This window comes from Lindgomyces ingoldianus, assembly GCF_010093535.1.
Source record: "Lindgomyces ingoldianus strain ATCC 200398 unplaced genomic scaffold BDR25scaffold_28, whole genome shotgun sequence".
Lineage (NCBI taxonomy): Eukaryota > Fungi > Ascomycota > Dothideomycetes > Pleosporales > Lindgomycetaceae > Lindgomyces > Lindgomyces ingoldianus.
Genome location: NW_022985189.1, coordinates 735,997 through 756,272, shown reverse-complemented (window position 1 = coordinate 756,272; position 20,276 = coordinate 735,997). Strand labels below are relative to the sequence as shown.

General features: G+C 35.1%; 5 protein-coding genes across 5 annotated transcripts; 3 read left to right on the top strand and 2 right to left on the bottom strand.

Annotated features, from left to right (window-relative positions):
- Positions 1 to 13,367: 13,367 nt before the first annotated feature.
- On the top strand, positions 13,368 to 14,510 carry BDR25DRAFT_291722 (uncharacterized protein; the record flags this gene model as incomplete). Its single annotated transcript, XM_033688609.1, has 3 exons — positions 13,368 to 13,848; positions 13,988 to 14,192; positions 14,248 to 14,510. The coding sequence occupies 3 exons, from the start codon at positions 13,368 to 13,370 to the stop codon at positions 14,438 to 14,440; spliced, it is 879 nt and encodes a 292-aa protein (XP_033544583.1). The 3' UTR covers positions 14,441 to 14,510.
- A 251-nt stretch (positions 14,511 to 14,761) lies between these two features.
- BDR25DRAFT_395189 (uncharacterized protein) lies at positions 14,762 to 16,568 on the bottom strand (the record flags this gene model as incomplete). Its single annotated transcript, XM_033698357.1, has 8 exons — positions 14,762 to 14,870; positions 14,923 to 15,009; positions 15,066 to 15,166; positions 15,195 to 15,346; positions 15,387 to 15,758; positions 15,813 to 15,924; positions 15,949 to 16,113; positions 16,139 to 16,568. 8 exons carry the CDS (start codon positions 16,566 to 16,568, stop codon positions 14,817 to 14,819), a joined length of 1,473 nt encoding a protein of 490 aa, XP_033544582.1. The 3' UTR covers positions 14,762 to 14,816.
- A 64-nt stretch (positions 16,569 to 16,632) lies between these two features.
- Positions 16,633 to 18,030, top strand: BDR25DRAFT_358428 (uncharacterized protein; the record flags this gene model as incomplete). The annotated part of the gene is made up of 10 exons (XM_033695949.1): positions 16,633 to 16,729; positions 16,803 to 16,834; positions 16,888 to 16,933; positions 16,965 to 17,163; positions 17,227 to 17,409; positions 17,465 to 17,528; positions 17,561 to 17,616; positions 17,643 to 17,755; positions 17,826 to 17,886; positions 17,922 to 18,030. 10 exons carry the CDS (start codon positions 16,633 to 16,635, stop codon positions 18,028 to 18,030), a joined length of 960 nt encoding a protein of 319 aa, XP_033544581.1.
- A 26-nt stretch (positions 18,031 to 18,056) lies between these two features.
- BDR25DRAFT_358427 (uncharacterized protein) lies at positions 18,057 to 18,729 on the top strand (the record flags this gene model as incomplete). The annotated part of the gene is made up of 6 exons (XM_033695948.1): positions 18,057 to 18,206; positions 18,254 to 18,303; positions 18,348 to 18,428; positions 18,455 to 18,559; positions 18,606 to 18,630; positions 18,664 to 18,729. 6 exons carry the CDS (start codon positions 18,057 to 18,059, stop codon positions 18,727 to 18,729), a joined length of 477 nt encoding a protein of 158 aa, XP_033544580.1.
- Positions 18,730 to 18,922: 193 nt separating this feature from the next.
- BDR25DRAFT_266735 (uncharacterized protein) lies at positions 18,923 to 20,040 on the bottom strand. Its single transcript, XM_033687007.1, has 2 exons — positions 19,585 to 20,040; positions 18,923 to 19,532 (listed from the first exon to the last, which is right to left on the bottom strand). Exons 1-2 carry the CDS (start codon positions 19,885 to 19,887, stop codon positions 18,984 to 18,986), a joined length of 852 nt encoding a protein of 283 aa, XP_033544579.1. The 5' UTR covers positions 19,888 to 20,040; the 3' UTR covers positions 18,923 to 18,983.
- Between the last annotated feature and the right edge of the window lie 236 nt (positions 20,041 to 20,276).

Below are 20,276 nucleotides of genomic sequence, written 5' to 3'. Positions count from 1 at the left end.
GTTTATGTCTATGTTATGTTATATTTATGTTAGACGTGCACTAATAATACTCTAGTACACGTCTAATACAGTTATGTCTAGGATCTAGGGAGGATACTGTGACAGTACCCCCCCCCTTATTAGGAAGGGAATTCTTTACATTAGTAGTTCTAGCATTAGGTTGTCTTTATTAGGGTATAAGTTTAGTTTAGATAGGTATTAGGTGTAGAATTAGGTTACTGCAGAGTTTTTTTATAAGGCTTCTGCAGGTTTTTATAATAGTTTGTTATATCTAGTCTATTTTATAAAGTATTTATAGATATGTTTTTTTTATTAAACTAGATCTATTTAATGTCTTTTACAATGTATTCTAGTTTGTTGTTTATAATAATAGGTTTAGGTAGCAGGTTTAGCTGTCTAGGTAGATAGTTAGATTTAGGGGCTACTTAGCGCAGCAACAATACATGGAACACAGGGTGTATCTTTATGCTGTTAGGTAGGATTAATTAGTAAGCATGTAATAAGACTATATAGGCTACTATAAAGGGGCTAAAGTTCTTTTAATTAAGTTTTTTTAATTATTAGTTTATTTAAATATTTCTAGCGTCTAGCTAGACCTTCTTGCCAGCTGCATACGCAGGGGCAGAGGTTTAAGATTAGTTTACATACTCTTATTAAAAAGCTTAAGCCTATGTAAGCTTTTTATAAACATATTTAAATATGTTTTAAATTTTATTAATAAGTCTATTTACATCTATTACTTATATAAATTAATAAGTTAGTTAGGGGGTATTTATAAGTAGTTTAAATCTTATTTAAAGGTAGTATCTATAGTTTACTAAAAATAGAGATACTTATGTTAATTTAGATGTTATGTTATTAGCTTTAAACTGTGCTGTAGCTAACTATTTTACTTAGTTATTCTGCTAGTAGTTTATGTACACTTGTAAGACTTATTCTATTACAGCATTTATGTTTTTAGTCTAGCTGTTAGTCTCTAAGTAAAAAGCTGTAGATAGATAGAGGATAATTTAGAGCTGTTTACAGAGTTTGTCCTAGAAGGCTAAGACAAACTACGTACCTCTGTCTAATATAATTATGTTAGGCAGGCTATAGTAAACTTATATGTATTAGTAGAATAACTAGGCTATATTAGAGGCAGTTATAGAGGAATATAGTATTAAGTGTTAATACTTAGTTAAGTAATTAATAACTACTATAATATTTATGTACCCTTTAGATAAAGGTAGGTTTATAATAAAATTAATTAATATGTCTTTCTAAGCTTATTTAGAGATTAAAAGTAGTTTAAGCAGGCTATTATACCTTTCTTAAAAGGCCTTTACTTTATAGTAAGTATAGCAACATAATACATATTAGCGTACAGTATAGAACATGTAGGGCTAGTAGTACTCTCTCTATAGTAGGTTAAGAGTTTTTCCTCTGCCTAGGTGTCCTCTAACAGGCGAGTTGTGTATAATTTAGAGTAGTTTAATTCTTAGTTTGTTAAAATTAAAAATTATAAGTTAGTTACAGTAATACAGCTTACTATTTTAGTTTTTATAGTTAGCTAGTGTTACCTTTTTTAACTAACTAGCGCTATTTTAGAGCAGGTCTAAGGTTTCTTAGATAAATTTATTATTTAAATACTTATTAGTAATAATCTAATTAATTATCTAATTTATTTTATTTAGGTTAAGGTCTAAAAATAGCTTAAGTTAGAGTAGAGTTTAGTGTTAAGCCTTTTACACTTCTTTCTAAGCAAGAATGTCTTAGAATTGCCTTATAAAAGCATCTAGTTTCCCTCTATCTTAACTAAGATAATAAGTAATTTTAAAATTAAAATAAAATAAGTATTTAGACTAATAGGCTTATTAGTAGCTAAGTTGTTTTGTAGTTATAAAGTACTGCAAGTTCTTGTAGTTAGATAGAACCTGTATTAGATGCGCTGCACCTTCTAGTTTAGGTTGCTATTATTTAAAGTAGCGTACTATAGCAAGTAATTTCTTATTATAGATCTTATAATTACCTTCTACAAGACTTATTCTTTTTAAGAAGTATGCAATAGGCCTAATAGTCCTGTCTAGCTTAGTCTAGAAAAGAACTCCTGCTACTATGTAGTCTAAGGCATTAGCTTCTACAAGTATTAGTAGTTTAAGGTTAAAGTAGTAGAGTATTAAGGCTTTAGTAAAAGCTTTCTTTAGCTAGTTAAAAAACTATTAGTAATTTAGATTAAAGTTAAATTAAACCTTTTTTTTAGTAAGTGTAATTATAAGGCTTACTAGCTATAAGAAGTTGTTAATAAATTATTAGTAAAAGTTAGTAAATTTTATAAAAGCTTAAACATCTTTTATGTCCTTTAGGTATTACTAATCTAGCATAGTCTAAACCTTAACAAGGTCTATTTAGATGCTATCTGTAAAAATTACATATTCTAAATATGTAACCTTTAATTAGTAGAACTTATATTTATCTATATTAAGTTATAGACCTGCTTCTTTTATAGCCTTTAGCACTAGGCGTACATGCTGTTTATGCTCTAAAAGGCTATTGCTGTAAATTAGAATATTATTAATATACGCAGTGCAGAACATGTCTAGGTAGGGTTAGAGCAAGTTATTTACAAAATGTTAAAAAGTACTAGGCGTGTTAGCTAAGCTAAAGGGCATTACTAGGTACTTAAATAGTTTATATTAGGTCTAAAACACTGTTAGCTACTTATTACCCTTTACTATTTTTAGCTTATTAAAAGTAGCAATAATATTTAACTTTATAAAATACTTTGCTTTACTTAGTTAGCTTAGGGTTTTCTATAAAAGGGGAATTAAGTATTAGTTTTTAATAGTAATAGTGTTTAGTCTTTAGTAGTTAACATAAAATTAAAGCCTACCCCTAAGTTTCTTTATAAATAGTATAAGTAACGCTACTAGTAAAAAGCTAGCTTAAATAAACCCTTTCTCTAGGTTCTTATTAAGGTATTTTTAGAGCACTTTTAATTTATTTAGTAACATCTTATATAGTAGCCTATAACTAGGTTGTTTACTAGGCTTAAGAGTTATCTAGTAATTATATAGACATTATATTAAAAGCTTATTAGACTTGTCTTAGAAAAAAATATGTAATAAGTTATAGTAGTTTTAAGGGACTATTATTCTTAAGTTAGTGTGTTTTTAGGGAGCTAAAGCTTAGTCTATATTAGAAATTGTAACTACATAGATTTTGTAATCTAGTTATTAAGCTAGGGTTATAAACAGGGCAGGTCCTATGTAGCAGATGTCTATCTGCTGTTTAAGTCCTAGTTTATGTTTAAATTAAGTAAGTAAAGGTTCTTTAAAAGCTTTTTTTTTTTAAGTTTAAGTAGTTGTTAAATTATTTTACATAGCCTATCTTAGTAAGAGGCCTAGCTTATTAGCCTTACTTAAGTAGTTCTTCTCTAAGTTATTAAAAAGTAGGTCTAGAGACCTTCTATATTAAGTGCTATTTAGGTGTTGTTTAAGTGTAAGTGTAAGTATATATCTTAGCATTAAAAAGAGTTAAAGTTTAGAACTTACTTTTAGTAATTAAAAGTAACCTTATGCTAATACAGCTATAGTTGTCCTAGGATTAGGTTATAACATTTTATATTTATTATATAGAGTTTAATCTGCTTCTTATAGTGTTAGTAAGTAATTATAATAGTTATAGTATAAAAAATAAAACCTTTTTTAAGTTATTTTCTATTAAATCTAGTTAAGTAAATTATTTAAGTAAGTAGTGTTAATTAAAGATTTAGTTTACGCGCTAGTTCTTTATTAATATAACCTATGCTATTTACTCCTAAGTTAATAAAAGCTTATATTAAGGCTAATATAGTTTCTTGTTATAAATATATAAAAATATTAACTTAGTACTTCTAGTTATTAGTAGGGGACTTAGCCTATAGGTTAGCAAAGATCTAGTGTTAAATTAGTCCTAGAGGGCAACTTAGCCCTAGAACAAGCCTTTTTACAGGCTCCTACTGCTATAGCTGCAGCTACATTAAGAGTAGCAAGAGGGATTAGGGCTTAAATATAAGTTAGAGCCCTTATAAAAACAAGATTAAAATAGTAAGAATCTTTAATAAGTACTAGCAGCGCTACTTATACAGACTTAAAAAAGAGAAATAAAGTAGTTTTAAAAGATATAACTATGCTTACTACACTTAAAGCATTAATTTTTTTTTTATAATCTTTACACTTTCTAGAACTAACTAAAGCATAATTTAAATTAATTTTTATTATATTAGAGTTCTTATTTATAACTGCGCTAGTTTAGGGGTGTATTAGGGCTTGTACAGGGAGGAACCTTATGTTATTATTATAGGTAGCAATTAGGTTTACATACGCGTTAAGGTTGTTTAGAAGGGGTTCTCCTACTATAGCGCGTTGCAGTTTAGTTAAGAGGGAGTTATATAAGGCTATAATTAGACCTATCTTATTTAGGCCTATATTAAATGTAAGTTAGTAAAACTTAGTAAAGTGTAAAGTAAAGCTTTTCTTTTTTTATTATAAGGTGTTTAGGCAACTTAGGGCTATTAACTCTTTGTTTAGGTCTTTATAAGTTACTTATAAAAACACTATAAATTAATTTAAGTTAATAATATTTTTATTTATTAGTAAGTTAATTAAAGCTGTTACATTATAGTTAAGTTAAAAGTAGGCATATAGTAACTAGAAGCGTTTAAAGAGAAATTAGTCTACATTTCTTTTAAGTTTATATTAGAGCTTGTGTAGAAAGAAAGGTAGGTCTTTCTATTTTCTATTAAATAGCAGGGGATTAGAGAGTTAGTTAGATTTTATTACTAGATTAAAAAGGTTACAGGTTGTAGGCAGTGTTAGGCAGAAGGGAGTTAAGCTATCTCTAGACTTTTAGGTAAGCTTTAAGGCTAGTAAGTTCTTAGTTCCTACTACTATAATAAAAGTTAAGGCAAAAATAAACTGCTTAATAATATAAAGCTGTTCTTTAAAGTCCTTTTAAAAAGCTTTAAAGCTTATAACATAGCAGCTTTTTTATAAAGTAAGCGCTTTTTAGAAAGCTTCTTAGCTTGCTTTAATAGCTTAAAGTTATATAAGTACTAAGCTTATTAAATTAGATTTAGAGGCTATTCTTAGCTAAAGTTTTAACATAACATAATATTATAATTGTGCACAAGTAAGGTTATAGAGCTTTACAGAGGTCTAGTTTAATTACTACATAAGGTATTATAGTAGGTACAAGATGTTATGTAAGGAACAGAAAGGTTTAGAAGGAAATTAGTAATTAAATACTTAGCTTAGAAGTCTAAGCGCTTTAGGTATAAATTAAGCCTGTTCTAGGTTTAGTTAGTGTTAAGGCAGTTTATGCTTAAGTTTATATCTGTGTTGTGTTGTGTTTGTGTCAGACGTGCACTAATAATACTCTAGTACGCGTCCAATACAGTTATGTCTGGGATCCGGGGAGGATACCGTGACAGAGAGATAAGGACAGCTAAAAGCAGTCTAGCTAGGTAACTAAAAGTAAACAATAGCTATCTAAGGCATTAATGCTAAAAAGTAGGCTATTCTGCTTTTTATTATCTTTTAGAGTAGTAACTACTTTTTAAACTAGTATAAAAAGGAAAATCTACTTTAAAATTAAGTTATTATAATCTCTAAGTGTAGCTAGACTACTAATTAGCTTAGTCTAGACTAGTTAAAGCACTTTAACGTGCATATAAAGAAGTGTACTGTTAGCAGCTACTGTCTGCTAGTTATTAATAGCTATAAAAGCTATAACTTACTTTATTTTTAGTAATACTATAAAGATAATAAGATTATTACTATTTATATGCTTTTTTACTTATTACACTTTTTATAGCTACTTAATATAGGTTGTTTTACTTTTTTAAAAAAAGTATATAAGTACTAAGCTAAAAACCTTATACATAACTAGATTACTTATATTATAAAAATAAAGTTTCTACTATGCTTTAAAGTAGCTTATAATGCTATAATTACTTTTAGTAATATTTAAGAAGGGTTTTAAAGCGCTAGATTAGTTTCTTTTAACTTATAATAAGTTATAATAAGCTTTAATGTAAAGTTACGCACTCTATTACTACTACTACTTATATATAATAAGCCTTAGTAGTTATAAACCCTAAGCAATACTCTAAAACTTAAGTTGCAATTAATACTTATAAAAATAAAAATTTAAAAGTATATAAATAGTTTACTAACTTCTATAGTTAAGGTGTTTAAGAAAGTCTTAAAAGGGGCAGTAATAATTACGTATAAGCTAGTGTTAGTGTAATAGGAAATTACTAAGCTTTAAGCAGCTAATAAGGCTACTACATAACATAAATTATATAAAAGAAAGCAGATTAAGGCAGAAGAGACCTTAATAATTTAGAAAAGCCTATACTTAACAGCTCTAAAGGAGTTTAGGGCGCGCAGTAATAAGAAGAAGGCAAAGAAGCAGGTGCAAGCTAAAGTAGGTAAGCTATCCTAAAGGCGCTGCAGATAGTGCAATTAGACTAGGCATAACACGCAAACGTGTAAGCAAGAAGTAGAAGTAGTATCTAAATAATATTCTAGGCTGTACTGTACTATATAGTGCTAGAGCGGGTTGTTATGGGCCATAATAGAGTTTGTTAGGGTGGGGTCTTGGCAAAAGTGAGCGACTTAGGTGTGTGAGCGACTCGCCCATGAAGTACGTTAATAATTATATAAACTATCCTTACGCGTAACTATAAGATGCTAGATATTAGTTTAAGTTAAGCAGGTTATCTAATCTATAAATTAATATTTCTGCTGCTATAAATGTTATATCTCCTATTTTTTCTCCCTTTTTTACTAAATAGTATTATTATTAACTTAGGTAATAACTTAATATTTTTTCTATGCTATCTAATAATTATTATTAGTCTCTAGATTAAAATATTTACTTAAAAACATAAGGCACATGTTATTAGATTTAAAGCATATCTTAGGTAAAATACTTTTATAGTCTAGATTATTATCTATAGGTAAGAAGAAAAGTAAGTAAGCTAATTAACTAGAATACTAGTTAGCTATAGAAAAACAACATAGATTATAACTAGAGAGTGTACAGGCCTAGGATTTCTAGTAAGCAAATAGCTAAACTCTAGTAGATATAATTACTAACCTAATGTGCATAAGGCTAAGTCTAAACATTTAAAGGTTTAGAACTATAAAATTCCTCTAACTACGCCTAATAATAATAGTGTCACGGTCGGCATGCTCAAGCTACAAGCAAGAGGTAGTGTAACTCAACTAGATTAAACTAAGGAGCAGAGGAGCTGCTCTGCGAGTTTAAATATACATGTGTGCCCCCTGCTAAGGCGCTACTCGTAGCACTAGCGTGCTACTTGTTGCGCAAGCGAGGGAGCTGATGCCGCAGAGCATGTGAGGCGGTACACGCTGTCACAAATAGGGCATAACCTTGTCTATATAAACATGCTAAAGGAAATTAAAACTATTAGCTTTAAACATTAGCCTTAGTAGACACTAATTATAGATAAATTTAAATAAAGAAATGTTAGATCTAGTACTAGATAAAGTTAGAACACAAAGCAGACTATCCTAAAGAGGCTACTCCTAGACTACGTTGTTCTAACCCTAGAAAGATGTCTACAAAGTAAGTAAATATTAGAGGTTAATATCCTAATAATAACCCTACTATGTCTAATTTATAAAACTACTAGAAACATTAAATAGCTAATTAAGTAGACAACCCTAATGTTCTAGTATATACAGTAGGGGACAGGTGGATGACAGAGAGATGTTATATGCCTAACACTATTAGCTTAGTAACTAAAGGAGTAATAGTACATATGTTTATATAAAAATAGTCTACTAACTGCACTTTTTTACTAGTAAGACTAAAGTAAAGCGCAACTAATTAATAAGTAGCCTACTAATACTAACTCTGTAGATCTCTCTTAAGGTTAGACTATAGCTTACTAGTAGTATAACACTTACAGGCAGGAACATAGCAGAGAGTAGACACATTAAACAGCTTATAAGTAATACCTATAGTAAAATAAATATTAAAGACAAAAAATAAAAGCTATAAAAAAAAAAAGTAGAAAAAGTAAAATAAAATAAAAAAAAAAATAAAAAAAAGCCTTTTTTAAATTACGCCTAGCTAAATTAGCTAGATTACGCCTTAAGTGCAGCAGATTGTAACCTAGGCATTACTAATACATGCATAAAACACAGCATATAACTAAGTAGATTATAACAACACCTCTTTATACATAACATTAATAACACGCCTTATTAAATTAGCCTAGTTTAAAATACATATGCTAGATACAGTTATAACCTTAGAAAGCGCAATATAAAGCTGTCTATGCGTAAAGACTAGATGCCTTAGGTCCACACCTACAATCTTTATAAATTAGCCTTGTAATTTATTAATAGACATTATAAAACACAACTAGATAAGTATCTAATAGCGTATAATAAAAAAAAGTAAGATGTTATAATTTTTTTATACTAATTTAATTTAAGTAATAGTTTACATTTATTTATTAAATTTACTTTCTAGGATCTTTTTAGTTATAAACGCGTCTTATTAACTTAGGGCAGTAACTAATAATTAGGTTTTATTACATAAACCTTCCTTAAGATCTAGATTCTAAAGTAAAATAACTAGGACCCTAACTTTTAAATAAAGTCTAGTAAAAAGTAAACTAGGTAGATTAAATGTCTATAATAAATTCTTTAAAAGTTAATTAACACTATTTAATTCTATTTAATATACCTTATTTATAAACATAAATTCCTAGACATTACTCTTAAAATGCCTAAAAAAGATATTATTAATCTCTATAACTACCTTATTATAGACTATAAAGATACAGTGCTGTTAAAAGAAGCACACAGTAACAGCAAGGTCTAAAAATACACGCAGCATATCTAATAAATACACATAGAAATAAAAGCAACTTGTAGAGACAAACTTTTAGACACTAGAGAGCAGATTAACATATGTTTACTTATCTCTAGATATAGAGAGTATCTAGTCTACATAAGCCTAATTTGCAGCTTTAGTGTGCATTCTTATGTTTTTAGTTAAAGTTAGAACTATAAAACAACACTAAAGGGGGAACTATTAAAGGCATGCTTACACTATTTAACTCTAGCTACTTTTAGGTATAACTAGCAGAATCTGCAAAAAATTACTGCTAAATACTAATAAAATGCTACTAAAAAGTAGTTTACTTTATAGTATATTATAAAAACTTTAATTAACAGCCTTAAAATATAACTAGTGCTGCATAGAAACTTTATCTTAGATAATAAAGCTAGTTTTATAAAGCAGCTTAGAAGTAGAGAAGTTTATAGTAAATGTGCAAAAGAAATTCTTTATAATCTTAATAAGTATTTTAAACCTTAAGTGCGCAGTTCTACTACCTAGAAGAAGTAGCGCTGTAATACTAGATAAAGCCACACAGAGAACAATCTTACGCTAAGACTAAAATTAAAAACATAATGTTTAATAAAAAAAGTTTTACTAGTACTACTAGAGCCCTAAATAAAAAACTAAGCATTATTTAGATCTAAACATATAGTAGACTTAATAGTATTAAACACTAATTTCTAACTGCAATTTAATTAGTTATAGGACTTAGTAAAAGTAGTATACTTAGCAATATTATTATATAACATCTGCTTATATACTAAGAAAGGAACAGTAATAAAAATTTAATTATATAAAAGCATTAGCATTTTAAATTAAAATAGTGTTTTACTATATAACTTTAAAAGCATCTAGTTTAGAATTTATAGGCTGTAATTTTATAATAGCTTAGATTTAGTAAGAAGAGAATTAATAAAGGCTATTTATAAATGTAGATTATTTAAGAAGTTAGCATAAAACATTATTTAGATAGCTACTAGATTAAGTATATTACTAAATACTAGCGCCTATATAAATATTTATTATAATAAGAAGCTAGTAGCTATAAGTTAAAGTTCTTAGAAAATATAATTCTAAGATTAGTCTTTTTATAATAAACTATAAGCTAAATAAGTGTCTTTAAACATTAAATAAAGCTTACTTTATATAGTACATAGGTTACTAAAGCTAGTTGCCCTAGAGATATAAGTTAACAACATTTACAAATAAAAGCGCTCCTCTACAGACAGACTACAAAAATATATACACTTAATAGACATTATAGTTTTATAATACTAAGTCTAAGCATGTGTAGCTAAATTTTACTAGTAATCTATAAAAAAGTCCTAGTATAGTAAATGTAGCTTATTAGTGTGCTAGAAATTATACTAAAACTACATTATTAAAGTTAACTAAGCGCCTTTTATACAACTATGTACTACATCTATGTTGTTATTATCTTAAAAGAATACTACATGTTTTTCTAGCAAATAAATTGCTAGACAAACTACTAAAGGCTACTTCTTATGTATAGAAAAACTAAACAGTTGCTATGCTACCTTAGTAGAGCTAATATACTAACACTGTAGGTAGGATGTAACCTTGTCTTAATCCTAGATATAAACAGTAACCTAGTTAGTGCTCTTATATATATACTTATAAATGTATTTAATAGCCTTAATAGATGCGCAGACTTTTATATTAACATGCGCATTATATTACCTAGATAGGAACAAACTATAAAAAATAATCTACTAATTATTAACTATAACTTTATATTGTTTATACTTAACTATCTAGACTTAGCTATTATTTTACTAATAATAAATTAAATAACTATTCTTCTTTACTATAGTTTTTATAGTAAAATTCTTTAAAAATCTTTTTTAGTAAAAAGGCTACTCTAACTTAAGAAACACCTGCATGCAGCTAGTAGATAGATTTAAGTTGCTGTAAAGACTGTGTACTATAAACTTTATAATAATATTAGTTAGAATACTATTAGAATTCTAGAACTGTGTTAGACGCTTAGCCTATATAACATAATTAATAAAATTAGGCAATAGAAGCTAATCTCTATTATCTAGGTGCATAAAGAGTAGGATGTAGGCATAGAGAAGTCTCTACTTTTAATACTTAATTATATAAATAATGCTAGTAAAGCAACTAAACACTTGCTATAACTTAATATCTTTTATTAAAAAATCTAGCTGCAACTTAAATATTTAAGTAATTATATTAGGCTAATCTAAAGCACACTATAGCTAGTTAAGTTCTACTATTATCTTAGGCTACTTAGGATTTATAGTAAATATAATAAATAAAAAAAAGTGTTTAAGCTTCTAGATAATAGCTATAGAATTTTAGTAACACTAAGATATAAACTAACTACTACTAATGTAACTTAAAGAGAGTATAGTATAAATACTAATAAATTATAGGTTAAAATTATTCTAGTGTAAAGCATTACTAATGCTCTAATAGAGATCTGCTTAGAGTTTTAACTAATTATTATAAACCTAATAAAGCTTTTTTTATTTAACTTATACCTAGTAATTTATTATCTACTGTTAGAATAATTAGCTATAAGTAAAGAGTACTATGTTATAACTCTTCTAAGGAAATAGATAGAATTAATAAAACATAGTATTAGTAATATAAAGATTTTTCTAGACTTTATTAGAATTATGTAGCATAAGCCTAAAAAAGAATCTAGGCTAACTAGTAGAAAACATAAGAACATAATAAAGAAGCTAATAGGTAAGATAAAAAGAATAGACTTAAAAGTAAGATTAAGTAGAGTTATTACTATTATAATAATGCAAAATTAGACTATAACTTATACTCTTATTAAAATTCTTTATAATTAAGCTAGTAACTTTATTTAAAACTAGCAGATTTTTCTATTGTTAGTTAGCACTAGCTTTAATAATAAGCTTTAATTAAGAGTTTATAATAATTTAAATATTTTAACTATTACACCTAGCCTTCTTTAGTCTTTTATAGGCAGTTTTATAAATAGAAATTTATAAATTATAGGCATCTACCTCTAATATATGCATAAGCTTCTATAACAAAGTTAGGTCTAAGTTTAAATTCTAGTTACGCTGCAGCTAAGTACTTAAAGTAAACTTTAAGTTATAAAAGTATAACTACACGTAGCTAGCAGTAACTCTCTAAGCAAGCTTTAATAAACCTTATAAGTAGTAAAGTTCCTCTATAATCTAAAATATCCTAACACTATTCCTACACATGTTGTGATCTGTAGTAGTGTAGTTAGTAGAAGTAAAAGCTAGAAAAGCATTATATATATAAATATTATTATAAAAATATGCACTTTTTATATAAAAACTATTTAATAAACTTTAGATAATAACTAGTAAGTTTTAATAAAACTTTAAATAAATATCTTTTTAAAAGCAGTAGAGCCTATATTTTAGCTAGCTAGTAGTAGACCTAGCTAAACATTTATTAATCTAATAATAAGCACTACATTTTGTACACATAGCAGTAGGATTGCGCATTAGGCTAAGATTAATAGGCAAATAGTAAAGTACACTTATAATATATACAGCTAAGCATAGTTTTTTAGTATTAATTAGATTAAGCTTAAGAAATATAAAAAGCTAAAAAGTAAATATAATTAGAGTATAGTAAGACATAGTAAATAGTAGAGAAGTTAACTAAAGTTAAAAGTTTAAATAGATAAAAAAAATAAAGGTGTAAAAGTTAAAGTAAACTAATTAATATTTAAGTAAATAAAAAAAAAGTAGGTGTAAATATTAAAAAAATATAACTAATTAAGACAGAATTAAACATATTTAGATGCAAAGAAGTAGGAGATATAGTTTATATCTATTAGTAATAAAAAGATTGTTTTTTATAAGCATTGTACTATACTCTTTGTATTAGTAGGTTAGAATTAATTTTTTAAAAAATGTGTTATTTTTTTTAGAATAATTTAGCAATAATAAAAGAAAAATAAAGATATAGACAAATAAATCTTCTATGCTACTAATAATGTTTATACAGAGCACTATGTTAGTTAGTTGCAAAGTTAGATAATAGGCAATAAGTTTAACATTCTTTATAGTAAGGCTAGGAAGACATACTAAGCCTAAGTAATAGTGTTAGCAGATATCTACAAATATCTAGCTAGAATTAGACAGATATAACTAAGAAAAGGGGACAGTACTAGAATACAGACGCTAACACACTAATTCTAGCTTAGTAACACCTTAAAACTGTAAACAGTAACAAAGGGGTAAACTTTAGCCTACTAATAACAGAACATAGCATTATAATATTGCATTAAAACACTTAAAATATAGTAATAGACCTAGTAAAATATATTTATTTGCCTTAAAAATCTAGAATATTTATAAAAGTAGTAGAAAGTTTTATAAGCTAATTAGACATTAATCTAGCCCTTTTTTAAACTAATAAGAGAAAAGGCTTGGCAAGATGTACAGTGAATAATAGAGATGCCCCCGCCACCCTTGCATTCATCGTCAAGCAAAGCTACGGAACAAAGTAGCCGTATCATATGGGCTCCATCAATCCCCTCCATCGATTGGAGCGAGCTACATCAGACCATCTCTACCCGTGGTATCTTGGCACAAGCGTCCAGGTTCAGGGAGGGAAAAAGCTGTACTTTCGTTTTTGAATCTGATACGAAACCGTTTTCAGGCAGCCAATCCATTATTTTTGTGGTTGGGTACGCAGACAGCATTAAGTACGCATTTCGGCTCCCTTATCATCTCAGAAAATCTAAGAACCGCGACCGCCTCTTATCCAATGAGCTAGCACAATGGGAGGCTTTCATACAAAGCCGCATTCCTCTGGTACCCCGAGTGGTTGGTTATAGCTTGTCGATTGACAATCCAATCGGCTTCCCTTTCATTGCCTATGAGTGGGTTGAAGGAAAACCACTGGTTTGGAACGACTATGAAACCGCAAAATACAGTACAACGGGAAAAGATAATTAAGAGCTTAGCTGTTTCACGATTAACACAGCCTGTCGGTTGCAAAAGCCGGGTAGGTCCCTAACTTATTATTCCTATTCCGGTTAATTAAAGAGAAGTAGGAAAAACAACCGCTGAAGTCTATGTCGCTGAGGCGATCGACCGTAAGATCAAGCGAGTCCTGAATGGACAGCTCCGTACGGCGAAACTTGTGGACTGCCTCCGACAGCGAAGCCTTATCCGCAAGTACATGATCCCCGAGCTTGATAGCTCGCCGTGGGTTATGGTTCATGGAGATCTTTCCGGGACAAACATCATCACAGACACCGAATATAATGTTTCTGGGTTGGTTATATCTCCATCGACTATTCTACTGTTAAAGCTGACATAGAATTTCTAGAATTATCGACTTGGGCTTCGCCGAATATGTTCCATTACAATTTGCAGCATTTTTCCCGAGGATCCTCGATCACCAATCATACCAGGATCAAGATGATATTGATATTGCGCCAGAGCTATCCGATGACCCTGAGTCCTCACTGGTCTGGCGGAGTAAAAACTCCGAAACGCCGCGATCGCCAAATATTTCTTGAAACAGTAAAGAGCCTGTGCGCCACGCACGGGGAAATCTGTCAATCTTTCTACCGTGTCCTTAACTCGAAGGAGGAGACCAGGCGTTATTGGTGGTTCATGGCAATCAGTAACCAAAAGTTACACCAAGTCATGGTAAAGGTGAATTGGTTACTACATGATGCGGAGTGGGTGGATGAGAACCTCTCAAACGAATGGAAGCTGTTTCAATTGGCGAATCCTTCGGTAGTTTCAAACAGCACTAGCGATCTTTCAGGCTTCTCGTAGCGAGAGTGTGCAGCTAGAAGCTAGGCAGACTTATCTGTGCAATATATACGGAGTGGCCCTATTTTACGCTTAGTGGCGCCCTCGTAAAAGGTAGCAAATCTAGGCAGAAGTTTAGCCAGGGCTAAAGGGTGAGTGAAGTACGAATTCTAGACCAGAAGTTCCTAGCTGATGCGACAAGGGTGGTGCATAGCACATATTCTTGAACGTGCATATAGACCCCAACAGCTGCAGATACTAACTCCCGTTCATCGCTCTTCTGACGCATATTTGGGTCCATGATTAGATACGCCGCTGCTACTCCAGGCTGCAAAGTTGCAGCGTAACACCCAAAACATGTTCTGCTTTTCATTTACCTGTGACAGTGATATATCTACACCAATCCCCTGCAGAGGTATATGGAGTTGGACATTGTATAGTAGCATGTTTAGGAGGCGTAGGGGCTAGGCTAGATCGAGCCGGTGCTGTTCGAACGAGGCGGATGGCTGAGACTGATGCTGTACGTGATCTCGCTTAGCCAGTTCTGCCGGGCGAGAGATGGCCCCGGGCCCACTTCCTGCGCCCATAGTGTTGTTGTTTTAAGGTGTAGGAGGAGGTAGGATAGGGAAGGAGAGTGGCGGCAGTCTTCCTGAGACGAACTGCTGCTGTAAGGCAAACAGGTGCCGCGGGTCCCCCGAAGTCCACCATCCCAGTGCCTTGATATGGTCCTCGCTGAGGCTATTGTCGTGCGCCGTTTGCGCGGCTCCCCGGCGGAAGCTGTGGCCCTTATACCTCTCCGGCATGGCGATGTTGCAGCGTCGTAGCTGATTGCGTAGGAGCTGGATAACATTCTGCTGGGAGAAGGGCTTCTCGTGTAGACAAAATAGCGGCGCGTTTGCCGGCTGAGGGTTCTGTCGATACAGGTTGAGAAGGTGCGTCATTGGGCAGCAACCATCCGAGAGGAGGCGATTACAAGCTGGACACCTGCGTTGGAGGTGTCGGCTGTACTCCGCGGTAGGAACAGCCGGTAGTGATTGAGCGATTGCGAGATCGCTACGCACCGACGGGTAGGCTTCTCTACGGCGAGCTGACGCTCGTTATGTAGTTGCTTAGGGATGTACGTGAACTCACCCATCCGCAAGAAGCCGGCGAAGGCCATCGAAGTCGTCCACGAAGCCGGCAATGCGGGCGGCGAAATGCTTCTTAGGCCGAAGGAGTAGGGCGGTCATTTTTGCCACCCAGACTGATATTCTTAGCGCCGACGTACGGGGTTCTAGACGTGGAGAAGCGCAGGGTCGGGCCGTGAATGTGGTCGTACGTCGCTTCGGAGCGTGACGTGTGAAGCGTGTGGTGATGCCGACCGAGGAAGCTCCATGAACCCTGGAAGAAGTGGGTGCCAAGAATTCGGCTTCGAGACCCTTTCGTGCCGCAACTGCGAGAACCGGTCACACCGCGACGGCCGAGTTCACCCACCTTGGGCCAGACGGCACCCTCGTCACGAAAGAAGTCTCTATCCGAGTTGGCGACCCTAGGGAAGCCTATGTGTTGATTCCCACAGAAGTTGGCCATGCTCTGCAGGCTGGCCGCTGCCTCACTAATAGCTCCTCGGCTCTCCCCACGCGCCTGGATAGCCGCTTGCTCACGTACAAATGGTATTCCATCTTTACCGTTCAACTCTAGGTCATCACCTTCATTAACGGCTAATAGGCCATGTCTTGAGTTGTGGAGGCCTGCCGGGACCGACGTAGTGATAAAGTGGGTGAGCTTGGGGTGTGTCTCCGCGATTGCTAGAAGCGCCAGAGTCTCTTCGTTCATCCCTGCTAGATAGATGTTCAAGAAAATTGTTTCGAACCCCATCATCACAGGAGGGAGATACGTGGCCGACATGATACATTTGAGCCTATTAGAATTAATAACAAGTGATCATCGTCAAAGATATGGATGGATCACCATGGTCGACAGTGATCCTGCTGTTATGCCTCGAAAACCTCCCCTTCCGTATCATGTCAAGGCTCGGCTACACCAGACCCCTCGGGTTTGGTATGAGAGTTCGAGAAAATAAAGTGCGAGAGAGAATTAGAATCTAAGGATGTCAGCTTATTTCCTCGCGACTCTCCTAAGACGTCAACGCTTTTCCCAAGCAGGGGCATACAGTATGCCGCAGGCGGAATGTTAGTCTACGGTAGCAAGTCCAAAAGACACGTAGATTGAAAGAACTCGAGCGGCAAGTGCACTGTTGGTGACTCACGGATGTCTGGTGAGGCTGAGAGAGGATGTGTTCAGCTAGTGGTGGTTTGCGCTTGCGGGGCCTTGACGAGCCTGATTGGACCCTAACCGAATTGTCGTGTGCGAAATTCGAAGGATTCTTGCCAATGCTAAGTAACCACTTGCCACTTTCTACTTTCCCCTATAACGAACGTTTAGGAGGGATGCTAAGGTCGAAAGTTGGACAGCAGAGCCACTTTCGGGCAACGCGAGCCAAGTAACATTAACATTCTAGGCACAGTTCTCCAACTCGTTTTTGCCAATGCGCGCCTTGCTTTAGCAGCTGTCTCGAATTCAGTAGGTTTAAAGAAGCCCTCTGTTCCCTAGGTTACTCGTTTGCTAAAAAGAATCCCAGGTTTGTGAAACTAATCATAGCATCGTTCAAGATAAACATCGTAGCGAAACGGAGAGTTGGGAGCATTGCGCCAGAGCCTGAGTCTATTGAAGATGAGATGAACTTCATGTGCGGATCCGTACCCTGATATTGCATTCTGGAAAGGCAATGTGCCAGTAGATAGACTTGGGCTTAACTTACCACATGTTCAAGTGGATATTCCATCCTTCAGTGTCGGATGGTCTAAGGTGTTCTAGAAAACAACGCCAGCCATCAATAGGCTGAGGCTCAACGTACCACCTATTTCGGCGCATATTCCAGAGACCCCAAGAGATTGTGCCTGCGGCTGAACGGCGATAGAGCACCAACATTTACCCAGTATCTCCTCGCGTTCAACATGACCAATTCGAATTATTCGGACACACTCACTTACCGATAAACAATATTTCCAGATCCCTTATATTCCCCTTCTCTAGTAACCCAATCCTAGACCCCATTCCCCCCATTTTTCGAACCTGATATAACTCCTCATTAATACCCCTTAGTGCTAACTATTCCAAGTTTCCCTCGGGCAAGGCTCCCAGTTTTCAACAACCTGATTTCTCCGTCTTCGCTAAAATGGGGCTGAGGTCATTTGCGAGAGCAAGGGACGTGACGGATGGTGTGTTCTTACTCGCTTCAGTTTCTGTGTTAGGGTTCGAGTTCAAGTTGTTTGGGTATGCGGCGATGTTTCATGATGGGAAGTTATAGACGACTTGGGCTAAGCGAATAAACTGATGGATTTGGATATATGCGACAAGCTCATGCCTTCAATTGCCCTGACTAATAACAAAACGGGATCCGGAGTTGTTCTGCACGCTGTCCCTCCCAGCCGCGACCTTGAAGCATTCCTCAATGGGGAGGATAATCGTAGGGCTGGGCATGTAGTCGAAGGGGTTATACTAACAGCTCCAGCACTGATTTCTTCGGGGAGCGGGGTATTGCTCTCATAGCCTCTGGGCAAAGGTTTCCACAAACCGTATTGTCATGCTACCACCACCTTCTAAAAAAAGATGATGGCATCCAAGCGAATTTGATTCGTTTGGCGAGTTCGCAGAGCTCGTGCTTCACACCACCCTTAGCGTAAACGGGTCATTGACGCGGGTCTTGTGATAGGTGCAACGTTCCTTGCTAGTTGTAGCTTAGTTTCTCGTACCGTAGCTGCACCTCCCAATCCAGCATATGCTCAATTGTCAGAAACTTCGAAGCAAACCGGGATGCATACGGAATTCTTATCATGGTATAAAATACTAGCGTACCCAACTGTGAGGGGGAGATCCTATGAGCAAGGTCAAAGATGGGGTGGAACTCGTTGCTGAGCACCTGCTCTGACTCGATTGGTAGGGCGTGGAGGTTGCCTTTCTTGCGGATGAAGATGGTTTCTGGGTGTCACTCGATATGCCAATCTGATGTATATGGAAGCTTAGCTCTCTCAGAATGTTGGCGATAAACTTTCTAAACCCCGTTGAATATCGTATTCCGTTATGTAAGGTTGTAGATCAAATAAGGGGAAGCAATGCAGATTAGAATGAAGTAGAGATGAGTAGGTGATGCATGTCGATCAGCACAATGGTTGCTCAGGATGGTTGTAAGAAAAGTAGGGGCGGTGCATTACCCTTCGAAATGATGACATTGCGTAGAGCAAGATCTCACTCACGGTAGTACTATAATTTCGCCTTGAAAGGCGCAAAGGTCGAACCCTGGCCACCCCCCAGCGCATCGACAACCTCGTCCACCTTCTCCAAAGCCCACGTGCAGCCTTCATCGGTGGCCAGCCAAAGCAGACCCTCCTCCTCGCCGACATTCGGCTCGTCCTTCCACGTGCCATCCTCGAACGCCTTTCTCAGCCCAAAGACATGACTCAGCACCTGCGGACCCACACCCTGTTGTGCTCTTAAACAAGCAATCGCGACCAAACTAGTGGTTATCCGCCCGACGTTCGCTCCAGTTTTCCGAGGAGGGTCCGTGAATAATGCGCCATATTCGCCACTAATTATGAAGACGGGGAGGTCGGGGTGGGCGTCGGCGAGCTTAGCCTCCAGCTTGTTTTCAAGAGGTCGGTATATCGAGTTCCACAACCGGCGACCACGATTGTTTATCGAGTCGACGTTCGAGGGTGTGGGGAAGCGAGTCGGGGTAGTGGAGAGCGAGGAGACGACCGAGGACGGTAGGGCGCCGCGGAAGGCGTTGAGCATGTTTATTGTTCGTGGGACCTGCCGCAATCAGCCCAGGCAGCTTCCTTCGGAACAAAAAAAATTGACGTACCCCATTAAATCCTATACACTTTAGCCCGACCTCTCGCATAAACTCTGCGATTGCAACGCCTTCCTCCACTGGCTTCGACGCGCTGGCCACTTTGTATAGGACGAGCATTGAGTCTGGTGAGTTCATGGTCATGGTTGCCGCTGTTGAAAGAGCTAGCCATGACGGTCTCCCTACTCTCCTGGCTATGGCTTCGCGCTCAATCTTGTGGAATAGCGATTCTATATGCCGTGGTGCAGGCACTGGGCCAGGACGGGAATGGGCGGCATTTATAAGGGCCTTGAGGCTTGGTGAGAGCTTCGGCATGGAGAACTAAGAAGCGGGAGGCACCAATATATTCCAAAGTTCACGAGCGAAGCAACGACGCTTAAATGAGGCCGGGCTGCTATATTTCTGCCAATTGGGGCTAGGTGTAGGATGTGGCCCCAAATGTGCACGGTATCGCACGCGTTAAGCTAGAGACGTGTCGGACTCAAGGTAGTGTTGCGGGGCGTTGGCGATGACATTATCGAAGTGCCGAGGTGCGGCTAGTTCCGCGCAGGTGGGTCTTCACAGTCTGCTTGATGTCTTGAAATACTCTGCCATTTTTGGCGGAGGGTTGCAACCTTAGCCAAACTGTTAGCGTTGGCATATCGCTCCAAGAATCCATCAGCACTTCATACCGTTGAGGCTGAAGCAAGCACTCCGAGTCGCAG